Raw genomic sequence first — 22230 nt, 5'->3', positions numbered from 1 at the left:
CAAGTATACACATTCTAGTTCTGAAAATCGTTACATATAGAACAGATGGTTAGAGATTAGTAGTATCTACCTATAATATGTCAAATATATCTCTATATTGTTATATAAAGTTATAATGTTGTTCAACACACACACACATTCACATAAATATATAAAGAGTAAAGTACAGAATAAAAATAAGAATGTTCCAATAAACAAATGAAATCAAAATGAAAAAATAGTGCAAATTCTAACAACTGACAGTAAGATAAATTAAAAGCAGTACACTAATACACTAATTTGCTTTCTTACTGTTAGTGCAAGATTGAACAATGTTAATGGACTACTTTCATTCTTTATGGAAAACAGAAAAAAGTGGCTTTTGTTATTTAATTTACATCAAATTTAAGATTACCATGTGAAGGATGGTGTGTGCTTATTTCTTTAAATTTGTATGTATAACTTAAGAGTTTAAGCAGTTCATATTCAAACATTCAGAAACTACAGTAAAAGCAGTCACAAACCTGGAAAACATCTTAACACAATCTATTTGTGTAATGCCAAAAGAAATGTGAAAAAAACAACAAAAAAAGATTTTTACTACATGTAGTGTCCATGGGGTAATATACTATAATAAAAGTAACAATATCATTATTAAATATTGTTTAATTGTCCCCGCATGGGAGTAATAAAGTTTTATCTTATGATAAGATAAAATACGATAACATTCTTATCGTATTTTACCAGCACGATATCTTCATTGTAGTTGTGTCACACGTTATTCGTCTCCGGGGCAGCAGAGGGCGTACGCTCATTAGCTCGGCGGTACTTTGTGTATTAAGTATCGCGCTGGGCATTCTGGGTAGGGCACTTTCACGCCAGCCATATTGCTTCCTCGTCCTGGCTGAAGGAGAGAGGGGAGATGAAGGGGATTCGGGGAATCAGTCAGCTGTCGGTAAGGACCCAGCTAACCTTTTCTTATATATTTGTGTGTCGGGAGAGCTGAACGCGCATTAGGCGTCTGTGTCGGTCTTTGCGTGATTGTCTGACCGTGAAAAAAATCAGGGTCGTGTCCGGACAGGGTGTGAAGATGAGCAGACGAGGAAGCATCCAGCTGAAGCTTGACACGACTCTTGTGCTTAACCAGCACTAAACCAACGTTACACGAATACCTCATTTAAACTACAGTTAAACCAAATTCATTCAAATAAGGGTTTACAAAACTGATAACTCAAGGTACCCCTTATTTAAAAAACAGCTAGCTTCATGTAGACTTGATTCAGTATCTCTTCCACAACTAATGTTGACGTTAGCTGAAGCTTGTGCGGCTCGCTTATCTCACATTTCACTTCTAAGGTTATTATCAGTTGTATTAACATTTATATTATAACAAAACTAATTACATACAATTACAATTACTACAACATCAGTTTTATGAATGATCTAATGCAAGAGTTAACATAATGAAGAATGAGAAGGCGTGCAATAGTTTAACAGCAACACTATAACACTTTTATACGTGGAAGTATGTGCAGACTGAATAACATAATTTGTAGTTTGTTGTTGTGTATGACAAGCATACATGGACAGACATCATGTCAAGTAAATCAAACGTCACTCATGCCACTATTTCACAGTGAGTACGATTACATGTGCATTAGTATCTGGTTTTTGGTCATATTCAGGATAAGACATTTAGGTGGAACATGAAAAACGTGTTTTTTCATATCCCCATATACATGATCACATCAGTGTCCAGGTTTCTGATCACCTGCCTGTAGGTGTGTATTCATTTCTCACCATCTCAGCCGCTATGAGCCGGTTCAGGAACCTGAACCAGTATCCTGGTTTCTGCCGAGTACTCCAAGCAGTAGTAACCGTGACAAGGTTTTATCCAGCTTTCTGAAATCAGGATCAACGGTATGAGCAAAAGAGAACCTGGATACTATATGCATATTAACACACTCATTATTTCATGCCTCTGATTCCTTTGTTCTCAAATGGCCCTTACATCAGTCAGTAAGCCAGGAACACATTAGTTGTAATTCCCCGCCTTCCCATGTTCTCTGTTTTTGCAGACAAGACTTTATGCGGCACAGGCTGCCCGTAAGGTGGACTTCACTGGGGCCGCCGAACACGTTAAGTTTCAGCCTCAGGATGTGCAGGTCAGTGGTTGTTGACATTTCTTTCTTCTCCACAGAGACGCTTCCATGCGGCTGCCAGAACAGGCCAGTCCCTTTCCCAGCCCCTGGCTGGCATCAAGCTCTCTCCAGGGGCTGTCCACTCCTACCAGGACGTCCATGTATGTTGAGGAGTAATGAGCATGGCTGCGTCCAGACAGCATTTTTGAGCCTGAGAATACAGCGATTAGTTGGTTTGCGATAGAAAAAGACATGTTACTTGTGTTTTATGCTTTAGCTTCTCATCACGCTTGTCATCACATTATGAGTGTAAAATATCATCATCTAACTCAATGTTCAAATGATCTTTGGTGTCCCTTTAAACTGAGGCTTATTGGCTTGCATGTTTCAACTACATGTCCATCTTGGTGGAGATGATGACACTGAAGGACATCTCTACATGTGCCCTTCTGTCCAGGTGACCAGACTGCCCAGTGGACTGGTGATCGCCTCCCAGGAGAACTATTCTCCAGCCTCCAAGATCGGAGTGTTTATCAAGGCTGGGTGTCGTTATGAGACCCCTGACAACCAGGGGGTCACCCACCTCCTCCGGCTGGCCTCCAACCTGGTATGATACGCCATAATTGGTTTAGTTTGAGTTTGTTATGGTTTCAAAGAACTATTGATAATTAAGTATTCATGTGGTTGTCCTTTCTCTGCCAGTTTTAGTAGTATTTTAGTAGTAGTAGTTTAGTAGTATTCATATAGCCATAAAGCTCAAGAGTGAGAATGTAAGCAGTGTATATTTTCAAGGATGAATGTTTGCTTTCTGACTCAGCTTGTTGTTGACTTGGAATTTGTTCTGTCCCAGACAACCAAAGGAGCTTCAGCTTTCAAGATATGCCGTGGTGTTGAGTCAGTGGGAGGCAGCCTGAGGTCAGTGACGTCCAAGAAAGGGCCCAACAAACCACCAGATACAAATTTCTTCTGTCATCAGTGTTCTTACCTGGATATCTGCATTTGTTTGTCTCTGCAGTGTCACTTCGTCCAGAGAGAACATGGTCTACACCGTTGACTGCTTGAGAGATGATTTGTGAGTTTTCGAATAATATCAGGGTTGTGATTAAAATTACACAAGTCAGACAAACATGGATTGTTTTAAATGGTTGGAGTACAAGGAGTATCAATTCTCACTCCTTTTAGACTAGAAATTATCCTGCAGGAGTGGTTGCGTTATGCAGGATGATGGCTGTTCACATCACTAAAACGTATTTCTCCCGATTAATTATCTGTCTGCAGTGACACTGTGATGGAGTATCTGATCAATGTGACAACAGCCCCAGAGTTCCGGTCGTGGGAGGTGTCAGATCTGACTCCCAGAGTGAAGCTGGACAAGGCCCTGGCTGCACAAAGTACTCAAATAGGTGGGTCTTTATTTCCCTTGCAGTGCACACACTTAGTTAGACTTAGTTTATTTGACCTGCTATAATCTGACTCTGGACCTCATCCCAAATAATCTTTTAGATGTCCACATTGGTTGATCAGAGAACGACTAATTTTTTACTCCCATATGCATCTACAAAGCATAGCCTGATTAATTACAGGAGCTGCCACAATTGACTTTGTCCTCGCTATAATCTGCAGCAAAGATGATGAAGCATCCAGCATTTAGTTCTATGAGACGTTGTTTCATCTATTGTGGTAATTATCACGAAAATTTGTTGTTTACTTGAAGCTGCAGCAGGCAGCAGTTGAACCGCTCGTATTTAATAGAGCAGTGACTTCAAACATAATGAGCCTGAAGCTCCCGAGTGGAGGCGGGATGTGTTTATATCATACGCCAAATGTAGACAAATGAGGGATTGGAAAGTTATCACAAGTAGCAGGATTCTCCACCATTGAATCAGGCTTTGACTTTGACTTTCTCCAGCCGTGGTGCAGTGCAAAAAAGGTAGCGTGGAGATTTATTTTCTGACTGTAAGAGACTATCACGTGCATCTGCATTTGTATTAGGCCAATTGGAATGCACCTTCTGTAATAGCCTGTGATAGCCCAAAGTCTGAAAACGAGGAGCGCGCGGATGCCCAATGATGGCAAAAACAAACTACCTACCACAGCTTTGAGTGACAGAAATGGATGGAATTAAACAGGTGCACCAAATCCAATAAAATCAGAATATTCCAGTTCATGGCCATCTCTTTGTCTGTCTTGTCCAGCTGTGGTTGAAGGTCTGCATGATGCTGCCTACAAGAATGCTCTCTGTAACTCCCTGTACTGTCCAGACCACATGGTTGGCAACATCCAGTCTGAACACGTAAGCAGTTCTCCAGTGTTTATTCTTTAAGACTTATGTTGTTAATAGGCCCATTTAATCCCTCTTTCTAATGTTTGTGTTTTTCTCCAGCTGCACCACTTTGTCCAGAACAATTTCACAAGTGCAAGGATGGCTCTTGTTGGTCTTGGTAAGGATTATTCTATCTTTTATCATAATAACACTATCATGAGCTCAGAGTGTTTTAACTTGCTGTGTTTTATAGCACTATTAATGGAAATCAAAGTAACAGTACCCGGTATTATCCTGAACGGGCAAAAGAATGTTAAATTTATGATGTTCGTCTTTCCTTTAGGCGTCGACCACACAGTGCTGAAGCAAGTTGGGGAGCAGTTCCTCAACATCCGCAGTGGGGCAGGAACCACGGGGGCCAAGGCTCAGTATCGTGGAGGTGAGCTGAACTGACAGTGTCAAAAGAATCTGCACTTAGGAACCTTAATATTTCCAGCCCAAGAAAATGTAACGCCCTGTCTCACCCCCCTCTCTGCCTCTCTCAAGGTGAGATTCGTCTGGCCAGCACCAGCAGCATGGTCCACTCTGCGGTGGTGAGCCAGTCAGCAGCAGCGGGCACCAACGAGGCTCTGGCCTTCAGTGTCCTGCAGCATGCACTTGGAGCTGGTCTGCATGTCAAGAGGGGCTCAGGCACCTCCAGCAAACTGGTCCAGGCTGTTATCAAGGCAACTGCTGACCCCTTCGATGTGAGTGGTCATCAGTTCGTAATATAAACGTGTAAAACAGTCCGTATGCTGGGCCTTGATTGGCCTCAGCATGGGACAATGGCATTAAAGTTCTACACCTTCTCTATAAATCTGTGAACTCATAATTGCAACAGTATCTGTAAAACGATTTTTTCCATGTTTTTCTATGCAGGTGAGTGCTTTCAATGCAAGCTACTCTGACTCTGGTCTGTTTGGGGTCTACACCATTTCCCAGGCTGCAGCTGCTGGTGATGTGAGTGTCTCATAGTCATGACGACAGTCTATTCAACAAATTGACTGCATTTTTTTGCTTTTTCTTCCCAAAATGGTGTCTTGATGTAACCTCCGTCCTCTCCTGTCTGTGCAGGTGATGAAGGCCGCTCTGGCCCAGGTCAAGGCTGTTGCTGATGGTGGAATCACAGCTGCTGACCTCACTCAGGCCAAGTAAGACAAAACAGAGAGGCTACAAATTTTATATTTCCATTTCACTGTACAATAAACACCACCAAAGTGGGGTAAATGGTAAATCTCTTATTCACTGTCTTTCCAAGAGTTAGACAAGAAGATTGATACCATTTGAGTATCTGTATAGTAAATATATAGCTGAAGCCAGTGGCAGGTTAGTTTAGCCTTGCAGAAACACTGGAAACAGAAGAGCAGATAGGCTGTGCAAAGATAACAAGAAACAGTACTGCACATAGCCCCTGTCTAAAGAAAAGGTTGCTCTTTTTGAGTTGCATACAGATTAAAGAAACAGGATATATAATGTTAACTAGTGATCTTTAGAGGTGCTGGTTGGTAGATTTTGTTTGTTGCTTCGGACAGAGCCAAGCTGACTGTTTTCAGTCTTTATGCTAAGCTAAGTTAGCCGGCTGCTGGCGATAGATTTATGCTTAGAGTACACATGTAACAGTGGGATCAATCTTCTCTAACTCTCAACAAGCAAGTTAGTAAATGTATTTTCCAAAATGTTGAAGTATTCCTTTAAACAGTGTAATGTAACATCTGTCTGCTGAGAAAAGCTGCAGTTAATAAGCATTTTTTTTACCTTTCATTTATTTTTTACAGTATGAAGTAGAAAAAAAGATAACAAACAGACAATCTCATCCCTGCTGATTGTTTTGTGGATTTGCTAAAGTGCAGCTCTGGTGTTGTATGTGCATTGATCTGCCTGGTAGTTCTTTGTCATGAAACAGTTGCCACCCTCTGCCTGTTGGTGGTGCCATTGTTTGTTCTCACACCATCAAGCCAAATAAATTGAACTCAAACTAAACTGAACTGCTACTTAAACTGACAGTGCACAGTTTAAAAAACTGAAAAAAAGGTTATAAACTGGACTAATTAAAACATCTCACCTCATTTCTCCCCTCATATTTTAACATTCAGAAGAAAGTACATCAAGCTCAATGTTGCACTGTTGTTGCTTATGGAGCTCGTCGTTGTTTTCTCTGCAGGGCTCAGGTGAAGGCGCAGTTCCTGATGTCTCTGGAGACTTCAGAGGGTATGCTGGAGGACATGGGCGCCCAGGCTCTGGCCGGCGGATCCTACTGCCCCCCCGAGCAAATCTCCAAAAACATTGACAACGTCACTTTGACCGACGTCGCCAACGTAAGACATTTGGTTCTTGTCAGCGCTTGGTTATTGTTAGGAAAATTGACTTGTAGTTAATAATGTTCTCCTTAACTTTCTTGCTATTTATTCCCAGGCTGCCAAGAAATTTGTGTCCGGCAAGAAGACTATGGCGTCCAGCGGCAACCTTATTAAAACTCCGTTTGTGGATGAGCTCTAGAGCGCTCCACGTCACCTCGTACTATACCAAACTCTGATGGCCAAGCAGAGAGAGCAAAGAGTTTGCTTCCTTACATTTTGACAAAAGCAGAAAGGTCATCATCACCTTTTAAAATTCTGTTCTTATGAGCATTATAATGTCGTAACATCACTGAGAATTTCCAGGTGTTTGAACAGTGTATTTTCAGGTGATGCTCCTCTGACGCATCACAATGTCTTGCTCCACTCATCTGTCCACACTGACTGTATAGCTAATGTAAAATAATGAATAAATTCTATCTACCTGACACAGTTTGGAAGTGTTTTGTTGTGGTGTTCTCTGTCTCGCAAAATAAAAGAAATGTTGGAGTTTTGACTTGACGGCTCATTCTTGATGGTGGGAAACATGCAGAGCACAAAACAACCCTAACTCAAGGTCCACTCACTGCTTGTTGTGGAGCTTTTGACAGAATCAAGACTAAATAATAAAAAAAACTGTCAGCATGGGTGAGACGTCCAAGATGAAGTGCTCAAAATCAGCAAAATCAGGTAATGTTTAAACATCACTGCAACTGAGCAAGAATCTGCTGATGTAATACAGTTGAAAGCTCCAGAACAGGTGAGTAAGTGGTCCTTGAGTTAGGATTTTGACTGCTGGAGTGTGCAGGTGTGATTTAAGTTGCAAAATATGCTCAGAGGTTGAGCGGCTTGTTGAAATAACAACCCTTTGCATATTTTATGGCGACGTAAAAAGTATCAGGAGCAGTGGCTACTTACGGATTTTCTCGCGAGAGTTGTCCAAAACAGACTGAATTGTAGTCCTCTTTACTGGGAGAGGGCAGCATCGCCTTGCAGAAACACACTTGCATGTGCGCTCAGAGGCTTTTGTTTATTTATTTGTTTTAAGATTGCATTTTATATTCTGAATGAGACTGTGGAAACTCGTAGCTCCAGAAAAAGCGCTTGGATATGAGCATGGGCGGCGTTTTCCTTCAGTGTGCGTCCGGAGGAAAGGAACAGAGAGAGACCAGGGGCTCCGTGCGGACTCAGGAAATAAGTGGACTGCATGCATGAATCCGTCCTCACCGCTCGGGAGTTAATCAGCGATCAAAGCAAGAGATTTGTGTAAATCCTCCACTAGCTTTCTGCAAATGTCACCGGGATGCACCCGCAGCTAAGAGATCGATGAGCCCAGGCAGCGACCCTCTCCCCCCGGGCTGGACACGGGCCAGCAGGTCGGGCCAGGCTCGGCTGCTGGAGGACCAATGAAAGGGGACAGTTAGAGGAAACAGCCTGCGATCAAACGCGATGTGCGGACGAGTCCCGGATCAAACCGACCCCACCACGACCACCGCTGGTTCCCTAACGCTGGCTGGGATGAAGGGACGCGAGATACGGGTTTAGGTCAGTGACTCCTAAATGTCCCGCCTCCCCTCAGGTGAGACAGGGGTACAAAAACACTCTGACCTCCACCCGTGCCCACCGACATGGATAAACTCACCGTGATATCGGGATGTCTGTTCCTGGCCGCAGACATCTTCGCCATCGCCAGCATTGCCAACCCGGACTGGATCAGCACCGGGGATTCAGCTGGTAGGATGTTTGTGGCACTTTGTCCTGAAAAGGTGGATATTTTACAACGTATTAATTGGAGATCAGTTCATTGGGTATCACTGGGGAAATTAAAGTCATCTGCCCATCAACACTGGTTTTATGAGGCTTTGCATGCAACAGAAAACATAAACATTTGTCAGAGGTCAGTAAACATGATGAGAAGTGTTTCAGCAGTTCTCAGCTGGTTGTGGTCTCTGAATGATCATGGGTTGTGTAAGCAGTGAAGGCTCCTTCTTTAATTTACCTGAAGAGGTGATATTCTGTACATCAGCATAAAAAAGCAAAATGAGACAAAAGCAAATGTTGAGATGTTCTTAGAAAATCATCTTGATCCTTCAACATAGAATAGCATCAGGGGTTTCTCACTCATACTGTAAATACATACAGACTTTAACGTGTCGTGCACTTTAAAGTTCCTAGAAATTTTTCTTAACCATCTTGTTGCTGTGAGTCATTAAGTTGTACATGAAAAACACAACTTTCAACCAAAGTTTGAACAGTTTTGGTTATTTTACATTGAGGTTTCTGTATTTGTGAATTAATCTCTTTTCTTACTGGCTTTAAGTGGGCGGGCTCAGCTTTAACAAGGTGATGTCACATACATGCACCAATAAGGAAGCTGCAATGATTTTGCATCACCTTCAACATTGTCAGACTCATGATGTGCAGTTAAAATTGATACAGAACCAGAGATATTGTCGTTTTTATTCCACACATTCTTCTTCCTCTGCAAAACTTGCTTGCCACCTACATTACCCATAATGCAACACAACCACGGACAGTCCTGTTGGAAATTTGGATGTGTTATGCTAGTAGCAGCAAATGTAGCCTCAAGTTGAAGAGCAGACTACAGAGATCTGGTAAACTCAACTTCTTTTATCACCCCAAGATTTTTTTCATCTTCAAACGCGGAGCCTTCACACCCAACCGATGCTGACTCAAGTGACATCACTCGGGGCAATTGATCAGGCTTTATATTCTCATATGTAGTGGTTACTCCCCAACACCTGTAAACTGGCTCTGACATGTAAAATCAGGAGAATTCCCCTTTAGGTTTTAACAAATCAGAACCAAACATAACTTTGATTGTGTCAGATTTACTTAATTAGATTTGTAATTATGTTTTCAGGGCCTTTAAATAGATTTATTATGCACCACTAGGGACAAACGATCGTGTCTGAAAGGATAATCCTCATTTACAGCTCCTGATGATGAATTGTTGCTTTCTGGCATCAGCGTCAGCAGCTGTTGTTCTGGATTAAATGAAATGAGCAGCTATCACCGACATGACCACATTGCATCCAATAATAATCATTTGTGGGAAGGCCAGCTCGACAGATTGAACAGTCAATCCTAGAATTAAAGGGCTGAACACAGGCGTGGACTAAATCCCACAGTGTCCAGTCACCCTCCCCGATTATTGCGGCATAATACTCAGATGCAAAGTCCAAAAGCTAAACATTGACTAAAACCGATGCAACAGACAAACAAACCACCACGGTATATGCACAGCTGCCCGAGGTTCTTGTCAGCCTCCATCCTAATGCTACAGCGGAGGAGAGATGAGCACCTAACAGGCGTGCTGAGTGCTTATTACAGGGTTTGATTTGCTGTAAAAAACACTGGCTGTAGCTGCAGGTTGAGCACACAACAAGCTGTTTTTGTTGCGTAATTAAATGAGTAACCATGCACCAAATCTTTTTTTTTTTTAATTTCTCAGCCGTCATAGTACAAAATAGACTGAAGTTCAGAGCAGCTCACACTCTGAAGGCTTAACCTTCCTATTAATAAACGGTGGTGTGAAATGACTGTACTTGCTGCACTGAAAGGCTTTTGCTCCTGTTTAACTAGCCGAACAGTCATTACCTGAGGGCAGGAAGTGTTGTTTGGGAATGACGATGTGTGACTTTTAATTAGGCCTCCTGAGAGAGTAATGCTTTCCACCTGGAGAATTCAAGTTCCTCAGGCTTAAACGGAGAAGTCAGAAACATAGAGAGAATGTGCTCCTCGCTTGGCCCAGCTCTGATAACTCCAATTTGCTGGGTCTCTAGATTTTAGAAACACCCAAAAGAGGAAAAATAAACCCCAACAGAGTTAACTTTTCTCTTGACATCAGTAAGATGAAGTGCTCAGTGAATATGCACATTGTCATCATGATCATTTGGAGTCACTTTAGTTTATTATAGCTGCTGATGTTTTCAGGAGCTGCTCTGTCATTCCCGGCGCTTTGCCATCTACCACAAGATATGCATGCCTGTGTGTGTGTGTGTGTGTGAGTGTGTGTGTGTGTGTGTGTGTGTGTGTGTGAGAAACTGTGCACCAGCAGGATCACATGGTGTGTTTGTGTGCTTAAGTCTTGCGTTGAGAGATCTGAAGCAGCAGGAGTGTGTCTGAGTTTACCAAGTGTTCACTAAGTACAGGTTAAGGTTGGCCACTTGTAAAACACACACACACACACACACACACACACACACACACACACACACACACACACTGCTTACCAAGGCCATGGCAAACATCTGATGTCACAGCTGGCCAGCTCCCTCAGAGGTAAACAAATATAATCAGCTCCATGAGGTGCTCGGGACGGGAATCCCCCTCTCACCACCACATACAACTGTTTTTAAGGAGCAGATTCAGTGTGTTAGAGTCTAGTTATTTTTAATTCTGCATAGCTTTTTTTTTTTTGCATGTCTAATCATTCTATTCAAAGCTTAAACTTGGAATTTCTGCACAGTTGCAGACAACGATGAGGCTACATTAATATGATTAGTATTATAGTATTTGTAGATGCCAGTCGTGGTTTCGACGAGGGTTTCTGGTCCAATTTCCCATAACTGCAGAGTGTTGTCGAGTACAGTCTAAATGTATAAACACGTATTCATGTTGAGGAAACTGACGAGGACGAGTTTTATTCATTAAATGAAATTGACTCATTAAAAAAAGACTCACTCAATAAATCTTAAATCTCATTGAATCACTATTAAAATTGAGGGTTTTGTTTGTGAATTGTTTAGTTAAAGCCCGTCTGTTAAAGCATTCCTGGGCTGATTTATTTCCATACGGTATTTCACAACATCACAGGAAAGTGTCGGTGTGGCAGAGCTTGACTTGACTTGACATGTAAAGTAAAATTAACCAATTTACTTCTGTCACTTTCTCTTATTTTATTCTTTTTGGCTGACTCTCATTCATAGTCATTTGCTTTTATTGTTTTAAATATTGTTCTCTTAATCATATTTTTATGTAAAACAAAAGCCTCTTCCCACAATGGCATGAAGCAAAAACGCACTATGTTTTTTTTTTTGGTATGGAGTCTGGTATGCAGGGAAGTGAATGCACTATTTACATTGTCCCCCCACCCTGCGGTATGAAGGCATGTGCCGAGAGGGAACAGGATGTCCTGTGTATAGGGGGAATAGGTCAGCCTGCAGGAGGATGTGGCTCAGACCTGATGTTCCCTTCATCGCGCTCCTGGTTATCATCACCCAGCACTGTGTGCGTGATCAGGGACTGAGGCCTTTTCTAGCCAACAATAGATATTTAAAGGGCTGATTTGATTTTCATGGTATGGCATGGATAAGATTTGTTGTCTTTGTTGTGTATTTTTCTAGGATCTGTAGTTTTACTCAAAAATTTTATACACATTGTATAGTTTAGAAATACAGTTAAATGCAAATTGAGTGGCGTTAATGGCCTTAAGCACCGTGTGGTTATACAAAAGCGGCTTATTCCATTTAATTTTCCTTCTAATTACAAGATGTTTCAGTGCTCGCCCATGTTTTTCCTGCACTCTTTGTGATACTGGTTACTTGTAATTTTGGCCTTCGTGACAATTACGTTGATTCTACAGTCGCTGGGTTTAAATTGCCCTGAATAAATCCATAAAATGTATAAAGCTTTCTTCTGCCGCTTTTTGTCTGCTTGGCAGGCGCTAACTGCTCGCTGGAGATAATAAGTAAGAAAAAGAAGAGACACAAAAGAATAAATGAAGGTGTGGGAGGATTTAATTTTGCATTAATGTGCTCCGCGTTGTGTGGAGGCTTCTGTGCATTTCGACTGGATGCGGAGCTGATGCCGTCTCTGCTGGGCTCCAAACGTGTGTGTGTGTGCAGAAGCTCTCGTACCTGACATCACAGCGCCCTGCAGGCTTTGTGAGCCGGGAGGCCGTCAGATGATTCGCCGTCAAATGAAGGAGTCATTTATCTTGTTATTTCTGTCCCCGCTGTTAATCTTACAGTTTCTCTGTCTGTGACGCTTTGGTGGTCCGTGCCAGAAACCTGACCCTGTTTGATGTCATACATGAATCACTGGGAGTCAGTGCTGCCACTGGCACACCGCCCGTCAGAGTGTTTCCATACCAATAGGTTCCTCGGCCCACGGTTACTGTGGGGGGACCCCTGGGAGGTCACCATGTCTTAAAGCCACATGTGAACAAATGAGATATTGATGCTGTGCATTAGACTGAGAAGAAAGTAAACTCATCGAACAGGGTGCATATGATGATTTAATGCACGTCAGACTGTGGGGTGTTATTATCATGAGCCACTTGCTGCAGTTTTGTACAGGAATGCTAGTTACTGTGGAGTCATGCTAACATTCTATCTCACACAAACCCTGACAAATTCATCGCAAGAGGGTTTAAAGCCCCTTTTGCACTGTACTGTACTGTACACCACCTGCTCAGCACTACACAGCACACAGACACAGTCAGGTGAACATAGTGAAGTATTTACATTGCAGCTAAAGACACAGATATTTCCTTAGGAGTTGGTAGAGACCAAAAATGAGTTAAAGAGAGTGAATATCAGACTGACTTTCTCCAGGTGGCCAGAAACACTGCTGGTTGTGTAAATAAGCAAATGTCTACCAATAAGTTTGCGTATCAGCTTCAGATGTGACACAAGGAGGACTTATGTTGTTAATCTGAGCCGGGTTTTCTCTACAGTTTGAGAATGAAGTGCTTTCACACAGCTGACTCTCGTCCCCCTCTGGCTCCATCCAGGCTCTCTGACTGTGGGTCTGGTCCGGCAGTGCCAGACCATCCACGGCCGGGACCGGTCCTGCATCCCCCCGCAGCTGCCCCCAGAGTGGATCACCACGCTCTTCTTCATCATCCTGGGCATCATCTCCCTCACTGTCACCTGCGGTCTGCTGGTGATGTCACGCTGGCGCCGCGAGGCCGCCCGATACGCCCGATGGATCGCCTTCACAGGGAGTAGGTCCACTATCACCCCTCATATGAACACTGAAGTTGCAAAGTTGCTTTAATATCAGGCAAATATTTTTTAGCTGTAGTCAAAGCTGCCCTTAATACTTTGTAAAGTGCCTGAAAGTAAGAGATGCTCTGAAATGAAGCCGAGCTCGTCATCAGGAAAGCTTTTAGTCGGATAATTTTGAACTTCTTGACAAAATGACTGCGGAGGAGCTCTAATTGATGTGCCGCTTTCTATTTTTACAGCAAAGAGACTGAGTTTGTCTATTAGGGGGATCAGGAGCTGTGCTCGGCTCTAAATATAGAAAGATATGAAGCAGGTTCTCGTGAATAGACCCTCGACATCAGGAGGAGTTTTTAGTTCCCAAGACAGTTGCTCCACGCACGTTTTAAGACCTGAACGCTGCCTTAAAAGGTGGTCAGATCCCCCAGATTCTGAACAAGTGTTTTTGTCATGAAAAACCTGATGTTAAATGTTGAAACAGGAGTTGAGTTGTCAGGGCCAGTCGTTTTTCAGCCATGTTTGTCAGACAGACCCCTTCACTCAGCGCTGCGTCGTTGATTTGAACTGCTTTCCCATTACTCTGAGCTAATTATCTGAACCATTTATCCATAAGCTATTTTAAGTATTTATCCAGAAAGATGAATCCAATACTTTTAGCTAACATTTTGAACCAATTATCTGTTACATTTAATAGTTTTAGATATTTAGCAATCTGTTCCATTTTATCACTCTATCACTATCATTGAGCTAATCACCATTCATCTGTTACTTTGAGCTATTATTACTTTAAGCTAACTGGTTCAAACATTTATTCAATCCTTTATTTCACCATTCATCCGTTAGACTACTTTTCAACTGTTCAATATTCCCTTTTAAACTTTTTCTTTGTGGTTTTAGCTATTTCAACCATTCCTTACTGTTAGCTAACAGCTAATTATCTTTCAGCTAACTGTGCAAACTCAGCAGCTTTCTTGCTAACAGGTTTTCATGCCCTCTCTTGGTATTCAGGCATTGATGTGATATTTGAACCTATAGTCTTAAATTTGAACAATAATCTCTGTTTCTTTCACATTTGTGGAGCGACTTCTGGAGGGGATGCTAATGCTCGTCTGTTTTCCCTGCCGCAGTGGTCCTGTTCTGTACGGCCGCCCTCATATTCCCAATCGGCTTCTACATCAATGAGGTTGGAGGGCAGCCGTATAAGCTGCCCAACAACACGGTGGTGGGCTCCTCCTATGTGCTCTTTGTTCTGTCCATATTCTTCACCATAGTGGGACTGCTGTTTGCTGGGAAGGTGTGCCTGCCCGGCTGACATACCCTCTTCCTCTTTTTGTACCTTTGGAGAAACACCACCTGCTGGAGGTGTCATCGGAGTAGAACAAGGCTTGACTCAAAATTGTCATAATGCTCGTAAAGGGAGTGGAAACCACTGAGCTCCACCCGTCCGCCTGTTTGTTCGGCCACTGAGCGGGTGCAGGAAGCTCTGAAGCGGCCCTCGCCATTGTCCGTCCTGAACTATGAGCGCGAAGTGATGGACAGACAGCAGATTACTACGAAACGTGACGGGATTGGATAAATAATAATCAGGACTTTCAATGAAGCCCTGCTGTATCATCCGTTATCTTTAGATTTAATGACAGACAACCTGCCCTCCTCACCCCATCACCCGACCTGATTCTGGCCAAAGCGCCAAATAATGGCCAGTTACCTCTGACATGATGACGGTTCTTCCCTGACCACATGGAACACTCTGTAATATATACAATAAAGTTTCACTTCCTTGGCACATTTTATTTATTTGTTTTAATTGTTTCACTTTTGTTTTTTGTAAAGGTATTTTTATTAAAAAGCCTAATGTATCCCAGAGTTTCCCTGCCATTTCTATATTGTGGTGGATCACTTTGCCTTAATGAGCTTTTAACCTTAATCTATAATACTGCTGAGTTTCATGGGATCATTTCAAAAATCCTGGATACATGAAATGATTTAGCATAAAATTGTTAGAACTGGAATGTAAAATGGGTTATCAGCAACATGTGTCCTAAATTATTGATATTAGTCAAACTTCAAAAGCCAGTCGAACTCTTCTCTGTATCATTATGGGGGGAATGATAGATACAGCTTCGATAGATTTAGTGATGTATTGAATGTATTATTCACCTTTTGGAGCATTTCCTGTTGTTTAAACACTGTATGAAGAAATGACTGAGTCTATGACTAACTTCTTTTTATACATTTGGGACGTTGATTTCTTGAAGCACTGTGATGTTCATGGATGAGCATGGAGGATCTTATCACATTAAAAAATGACTCATTGGAACAACGATTGTCTCATCACTTGGTTTTAACAGTTTATTGAGGAAGACCGCATTACTGTAATTATTTAAAATCTACATCAGTGAGAGGAGGCAAAAATGCAGACAAGTGAGCAGCCGTTAAGAGGAAAAAAAGGGCAGTTTTGTCTTTATTTAAAGTGACAGTATATTGGAAAACCAACATGCAGCTGCTGTTCTGTGGAAACCTTTTCTTCAGATGAAGGATTACATGGTTTTTGTCAGGGTTGAAAACATTCTTTGAATTCGTAGGCTCTTGAAAAGTTTCCATTTAGTAAAGTCAATATCTCAATGTTGGAGCTAAAAAAGTCTGGTTTGCTTTTTTGTTAAAACTTGACATTTTGGAAATTTATTAGCCAAAATGAATCTTTGTCTTTAATGTTTATCTGCTGCGAAGCAGGGCTTGTTTAGACACCCACTTTCCATCCTTTGGATGTTTCGGTTGCCATAGGAACGTTTTAGAAAAATATTTGGTGATGGTGTGTGTGTTTTTCTGAAAAGATCCACTGAGGTATGGATGACAGCAGCAGGAAACCAGCCGCGTGTTAAAGGTCATGTCCCACCTTTGCCTGCAACTGCTGCCAAAAGTCAAGTACACAAACTGACTTTGACCTTCGAGCCAAACCTCCCTGGCATAAGTGCTGCAAATTTAAGATCCAAGAATAATTTTGTCTAATTGTATCGACGGTACTTTGTCCTTTTGTGGGGGCGCATGTTGCCATCTTCAGGGCAACAAAGTAAGAGGACAGAAAGACTTCGGTTCTGGTGCCACATGTGATGAATAGCTTCTTTGTCTCTCCTCCACGGCTTTCTATAGCAATATCTTTGAGAGTATTTCATAATATTAACAGATGAAATTCTTTTGAGCCATCAGATCAAATTCATGCAAAGTCTGTTCCAGAAATAATCTTTTTAAGCATATGAGAGCCTGCTCAGGCCTAATCACACTTCATGGTATGAGCGTGTGTCTGGAGCACACAGACAACAAGTCTCTGCAGTAGTGTAACGTTTTATAAGCTGCACTCACATGGAACAAACACATTTTCATTGTAAAATTATATACATGTTCTAACACATGCAAAAACGGCAAACACATCAAATTAATCTGCATGATTAGAATATGGATGATGTTTATGGGAAATGTTGTGGGATTTAAAACGCATCTTTAGACTGAAAGTAACACGATCTCTAAGTGTAAGCTCATCAGTTTAGTTTGCACAGACTCAGCTGACTCTCAGCATGGACAGTGCACCTGACCATGAGGAACCATTCTCAATTCTCACCACAAGAGGGCGGGATTGGCCAGATTTAACTCAGAGTAGTCCACCACTGGACCTACTGTAGCATACTCATAAAACAGTCTTTAAGAAAAAAAAAAGTCAGTTCAACCTTTATATTTTGTCAAAGTCTTCGTTCTGTCCCGCTGTTGTTTCTTGACTTGCTCTAAGGTAGAACGACATGGCTTCAACTCTTACAGTTCTCTACAGTTCAATGCTGGCCCTGAATGTGTCGGCTACACTGTGGAGGTTTGTGTCAGGTCATGGTGGGACTGCTGTGCTGCAGCTTGGCCATGCGAGCAGCTACGAGTAGCAGGACGCCCGTGAGGAGTTCCATGCCGTAGGAGAGCCAGGCCAGACCCAGAGACCAGCCAAAGGAGGTCCGAACGTAGGCCAGACCCTCCAGCCCCACCCGCCTCTCCGTCTCAACCAGCGCCTGGTGCGAGTAGATGATGTAGAGGGTCACACCACACAGGGTCAGCAGACCTGGTGAGAGATGGATCACACATATTCATACTCAGAAAAAAGTAGTAGTGTTTGTGGAGATTTGTAAAATTCAGGGACACAAAAGGGGGAGGCCTTGATAGGGGTCCTTCATCTAGCTGGGTTTACCAGGATGTAGAGCGGAAGTGCTATCAAGGCCCTGTGTTCATTTAAAACCAGTTTATATGTACTGTGTTTGTCTCTTGGTGCTAACACTGAAGACTTCTTCAGGCAATGCACAAGTCATTATAAAGCGGATATTTGTACCAGCCAGAGCTCCGTTCAGAGAGCTCAATAAAACCAAACAATACCATCAAGCCGTTAGCCAGCCAAAATCTCACATTGTGAGAGACAGGAAACACACTGACGCATGTGTCACCTGCTTACACAACATCCTCGTCACCAGAGACAAGACTGAAACACACAAGAAGCCGCCGTTCCCACGAGTTTCATAGTGTTGCCATTGGAAACCCTTTCAATTTTGATGGCTTGCTACTGGTTTTGTAGGGGATGCAAGTGGAGCGCAGAGGCTACCCAGGGTGGGACAAATAATCCCTTTATTACGATTCCACCCCGAGGTGCTATGAACTCACCAAACGATGAGGAATCTGCATCTGATTCTTATGCAGAGAAGCAGAGAAACAGAGAGATAGACTGGAAACTGCAGAAAGAACTACTACTACTACAACTACTACTACTACTGCTACTATGTCTACTACTACTGCTTCAATTAAGATACTTGATAGATCCTTTAAGCCATTGGAGCAAAAATACCAATATGGGTACCAGCTTCTCAAATATGACCAGTTGCTGCTTTCTTTTGGTCTGTGATAGGAAACTGAATTTGTTGGAGGTCTGCACTGTTTTCAGACGGTCGAGCAAACAGGCAAGATGTCAGCTTGTGCTGTGGGAAACTAGGGATGGAGACAGATGGACATATCCCTGTGTCTATCCCTGCAACTCTCGGATGTGTTTCCCTGACATTTTGAACATTTGTGGTCCCCAGAGGATGAATCCTGGTGACTCTGGTAATCCCCTGACTTTTCTTCCAGCGCCACGCTGACATTAGCATTTAGCTCATATTTGCACTCTTAGTCTTGTTCACCATAATCACTTACCTCTACTACTACAAAAACTACCACTACAGTTGATTCAACTACCAGTGCACAGTTTTCACTCCTGGTTCTTCCAGTGCTGTTACTGTAATTGCTCACAGTAGATTTTCAGATGTTCAGGTACTGCAGTGACAAAACTGGCAGTAATGACAACAAAGTGTGCGTTCAGTAACACAATATTAACGACAGCACATTGCGCACTTCCGCTTTTTGTTGTGTGGACCAAGTGTGGATTGGTTTTCGACATGGAAGCACTTAAATAATAAACATTCTCATTTCAGAGGAAACCTGAAATTACGTTGAAAATGAAGTACACAGGAAGCACTGCAGCGGCCCTGCAGGGAGCCCAGACAAATACTCATTAGGCTGCTTAATGGCTGGTGGGGAAAGCAGTTGCAACATTAGAGGGAAGACAGAACAAAGCAATTAACACAGAATGCTAATTAATTAATTAATATTCGATATACATACATATACTGAACGCACACATGCACAAATGAGCAGAAACAGAATTTTAAAATCAGCAGAAGGCCGAGTCACAAAAATGTGGAGGACAACGAAGAGACCAGAAAGGAAGAAACACTTGGCTCGGCCAGACTCGGGCAGTCAACAAGTTCACAAGACAAGTCCAATCTAATTCAAGCCTTTATTCCATTCCACACATTGCCATGTGCTGCTTATTAAAGTGAGACAATAAAGAGTCTTTTTCAGTGTGTGTTTGTCCATCACAAGGTCCTCTTTATAGAGATCATAAGACGCTGGCGGGACAGCACCCAAGAGACCCAGAGGGAAGAGCTCCTCCAGTTCCTTAGGCGCTTTAGTTTATGTGCACATGAATAACATGATTACTGTAAATACCCAGATTAACATATCAGCTTTAACATGGTTAACGGTAATCTAACTCTCCCAATAACCCAAATTTACATGATTTGCTTGATAGCCAAATAATTATCAAGGTGTCAGGTGTGTGCTGGCTCACAGGAAGCAGGAGGAGAGTAAGAAAAAAATATGACCTCCTAACATATGCAGCTGCATGTAGTTTGACATTAAGCAGCATCTTGATGGCCCAGCCTGTGCAGGTTTCAGGAGGCCTTAACAAGTGTTATCCTCAACACTCCTGCACAAACAATGAGAAATTGAAGACGGTGTGAAAGGAAATGTAGAGCGTTAGAGACGCAGATTTAGGATGCAGTTGTTTCCAACCTGGCAATTTTACTGCACTGTTGTGCCTCCCCACAGACCAATAAAAGCTCTCGCAGACCATCCCACAGAGTCCAGGATGAAGCACGTCTGATGTAACAGAAGCAGGAGCACCTAGACACACAGATACCAGAACACACACGTACACACAACTTCCCGTTTATGCGTACTTAACCAATATGGCCAAATCAAACAGTCAATCAGGCTCGGCCGGTAATAAACCAGCCCTGTTGCTCACAGGAGGTCAATAACTATAACTGAGGTCAGTTCCAGCCCTGCACATAAAGTGCTGCTGTCTGCTCAGATTAACCACACGGCCCTGCTTTACTGCCACACTCCAGCTGTACATATTCCACCAAACCCTCCTCAGCTTTCTAGTGTTTTCAACTAACTGATGCCACCAGTGCACTAAACGTTGTATGAAATTTGCAAAGCAGAGGGAGTCCTTTCCCACTAAACGCATGTGGGGAAAATTCTGTTTACAGCGCAAAAAGGCTGAGGTGGAGTGCTCGCTTCTGAGGTATCCTGCTCCTCACCGCACACACAGCCATTTGAGTGAAATGACGCTCGACAGCAAGTGGCGGGACAATCGACTGTTCTCTCCTTTATACCACCAACTAATGGCTCCTGCTTTATTTAACACTGAGCTAAATGATCCAAAGCGTAATTGCGCTGATGCGTACCTCCACCTCTTGCACTTGCTGTGATATATTCTGTCATCTCTGTTAACAGCACCTCTCCAGCTTAATGGCAATAATGTGTAATTTCAATGTTTCAACCACCATTGCATTTTAAATGTGACAAAAGACGCAGTGTCGTCTGGACAGGCAAGGCAGCTGCAGGAGTCGTGAAGCTGCTGTCACATGCTGTGCAGATGGGACCTCCACACTCTTCTCCTGCTCTTTGAAGTACTGCCAGTAATTGATCCACTGGTGGCACTGATTCATCTTGGTGCATCAGTGCCATCCAGCATTGTGCTTTTTCTTTCAGTGGCTCGGTCTTGAATGGTGGCTAAAAAATCTTAGAGGACCCATACACACACACAAAATTCCCCCATAAATTGAGTGGATGAACTGAACCTCAACTTACTGCAGATGAAGAAGTAGGAGGCCGTGCCGGTGAGGAGGACAGGGCTCCGAGCCAGGGAGCTGACCAATCCACAGATCCCGCCGATCAGCAGCAGGACCAGGCTGAAGGGAAGCATCACCACTATTGCGCTGTGCATGTCTGGCATAAACACACACACAGACGGATTATGGGGCATCTGTGGGGTTATGGCCGTCTTGACAGTGAAACTTCATTAGCAGAGTATGTGTTATGATGCACAAAGGGTCTCATCAAAGCTAGAAGAGAGACTCACTCAGCATTTGCAGCTCAGTCTCAGTATACCTGGAGTAGTCAGCTTTGAAAGAGTCAATGGAGTCTGCTTGCGTCTTCCCACCTGGATCTCACAATGAGAAACGAGGGAAAACATCCAAGTTATCTTAAAGTAACACGGCTGGGTGCTTAAACTGCTCTGACATCTCAGTAATGATGAGAAAAACTTGGCCCACCTTCGTTGATGCTCCACAGCCCGGAGTGGGAGCTCATGTTCTCAAAGTCGCTCATGTTCGTAGGATTCGTCTCTATGATGTACCAATACTCGGTTCCGAGGGAAGTGGCCAGAAAAGCGAAGCTCAGCATGCCGCAGATGCCGGCTGCGATCACCAGGAAGCCAAAGGTTACCTTCATCCTGCACAGGTGAGGGGTGAATTGGCGCGTAACGGTGACGGCTTTACTTCATGCGTGACGCGGACTTTTCTAGTGCTGATCCGGTCTTCCAAACGTTGACGCGCTCATTACGGGATGCGAAAACAAAAGAAATCACCAAAGCACTGGTGAGGTTACCCAAAAGATCTCCAGCGGAGGTGGAAATGGACTTGTCCTGGAACGAATGAATCAAGTCACAAAGCAAGAGGATGACGATCCGACGGAACAGCAGCAGCAGCTTCTGACTGGGAGGGACTTGGATTTTATTGGTGAGGCGCACACATTTACGCACGGCATGGAGGGGGACAAGGATGCTGGAATATGGGAAGTCAGCTGCGCTTCAA

At 43.0% G+C, this 22230-nt stretch overlaps 3 protein-coding genes across 4 annotated transcripts; 2 read left to right on the top strand and 1 right to left on the bottom strand.

Moving 5' to 3' along the window:
* Positions 1-851: 851 nt before the first annotated feature.
* LOC121624683 (cytochrome b-c1 complex subunit 2, mitochondrial) lies at positions 852-7265 on the top strand. 2 transcript variants are annotated; one of them, XM_041962507.1, is made up of 14 exons: positions 852-934; positions 2180-2281; positions 2578-2727; positions 2971-3035; positions 3136-3192; positions 3399-3523; positions 4316-4413; positions 4504-4561; positions 4727-4822; positions 4930-5129; positions 5302-5382; positions 5497-5573; positions 6584-6737; positions 6835-7265. In XM_041962507.1, exons 1-14 carry the CDS (start codon positions 902-904, stop codon positions 6916-6918), a joined length of 1380 nt encoding a protein of 459 aa, XP_041818441.1. In that variant the 5' UTR covers positions 852-901; the 3' UTR covers positions 6919-7265. The 2 variants fall into 2 exon arrangements, with proteins under 2 accessions (XP_041818441.1, XP_041818442.1); XM_041962508.1 differs by lacking the exon at positions 2180-2281 and adding an exon at positions 2058-2144.
* A 461-nt stretch (positions 7266-7726) lies between these two features.
* LOC121625011 (uncharacterized protein C16orf52 homolog B-like) lies at positions 7727-16010 on the top strand. The gene is made up of 3 exons (XM_041963016.1): positions 7727-8489; positions 13516-13728; positions 14857-16010. Exons 1-3 carry the CDS (start codon positions 8384-8386, stop codon positions 15039-15041), a joined length of 504 nt encoding a protein of 167 aa, XP_041818950.1. The 5' UTR covers positions 7727-8383; the 3' UTR covers positions 15042-16010.
* A 1585-nt stretch (positions 16011-17595) lies between these two features.
* Positions 17596-21871, bottom strand: tmem235b (transmembrane protein 235b). Its single transcript, XM_041963398.1, has 4 exons — positions 21691-21871; positions 21498-21578; positions 21227-21364; positions 17596-17825 (listed from the first exon to the last, which is right to left on the bottom strand). Exons 1-4 carry the CDS (start codon positions 21866-21868, stop codon positions 17596-17598), a joined length of 627 nt encoding a protein of 208 aa, XP_041819332.1. The 5' UTR covers positions 21869-21871.
* Between the last annotated feature and the right edge of the window lie 359 nt (positions 21872-22230).

This window comes from Chelmon rostratus, chromosome 21 (genome assembly GCF_017976325.1).
Source record: "Chelmon rostratus isolate fCheRos1 chromosome 21, fCheRos1.pri, whole genome shotgun sequence".
In the NCBI taxonomy this organism is placed as follows: domain Eukaryota; kingdom Metazoa; phylum Chordata; class Actinopteri; order Chaetodontiformes; family Chaetodontidae; genus Chelmon; species Chelmon rostratus.
The sequence above is the reverse complement of the archived record's forward strand: the minus strand, read 5'-3'. Positions and strand labels throughout refer to the sequence as shown.

Bases quoted from the DNA above. Each gene is read 5' to 3' on its own strand.
- LOC121624683 (XM_041962507.1), top strand. From the start codon at position 902: ATGAAGGGGATTCGGGGAATCAGTCAGCTGTCG. The intron at 935-2,179 runs GTAAGGACCCAG...TCTTCTCCACAG, and splicing joins GGGGAATCAGTCAGCTGTCG to AGACGCTTCCATGCGGCTGC. The intron at 5,574-6,583 runs GTAAGACAAAAC...TTTTCTCTGCAG, and splicing joins GCTGACCTCACTCAGGCCAA to GGCTCAGGTGAAGGCGCAGT.
- LOC121625011 (XM_041963016.1), top strand. From the start codon at position 8,384: ATGGATAAACTCACCGTGATATCGGGATGTCTGTTCCTGGCCGCAGAC. The intron at 8,490-13,515 runs GTAGGATGTTTG...GGCTCCATCCAG, and splicing joins CAGCACCGGGGATTCAGCTG to GCTCTCTGACTGTGGGTCTG. The intron at 13,729-14,856 runs GTAGGTCCACTA...TCCCTGCCGCAG, and splicing joins ATGGATCGCCTTCACAGGGA to TGGTCCTGTTCTGTACGGCC.
- tmem235b (XM_041963398.1), bottom strand. From the start codon at position 21,868: ATGAAGGTAACCTTTGGCTTCCTGGTGATCGCAGCCGGCATCTGCGGC. The intron at 21,579-21,690 runs GTGGGCCAAGTT...TGTGAGATCCAG, and splicing joins GCTGTGGAGCATCAACGAAG to GTGGGAAGACGCAAGCAGAC. The intron at 17,826-21,226 runs GTAAGTTGAGGT...ATCTCTCACCAG, and splicing joins CTCCTACTTCTTCATCTGCA to GTCTGCTGACCCTGTGTGGT.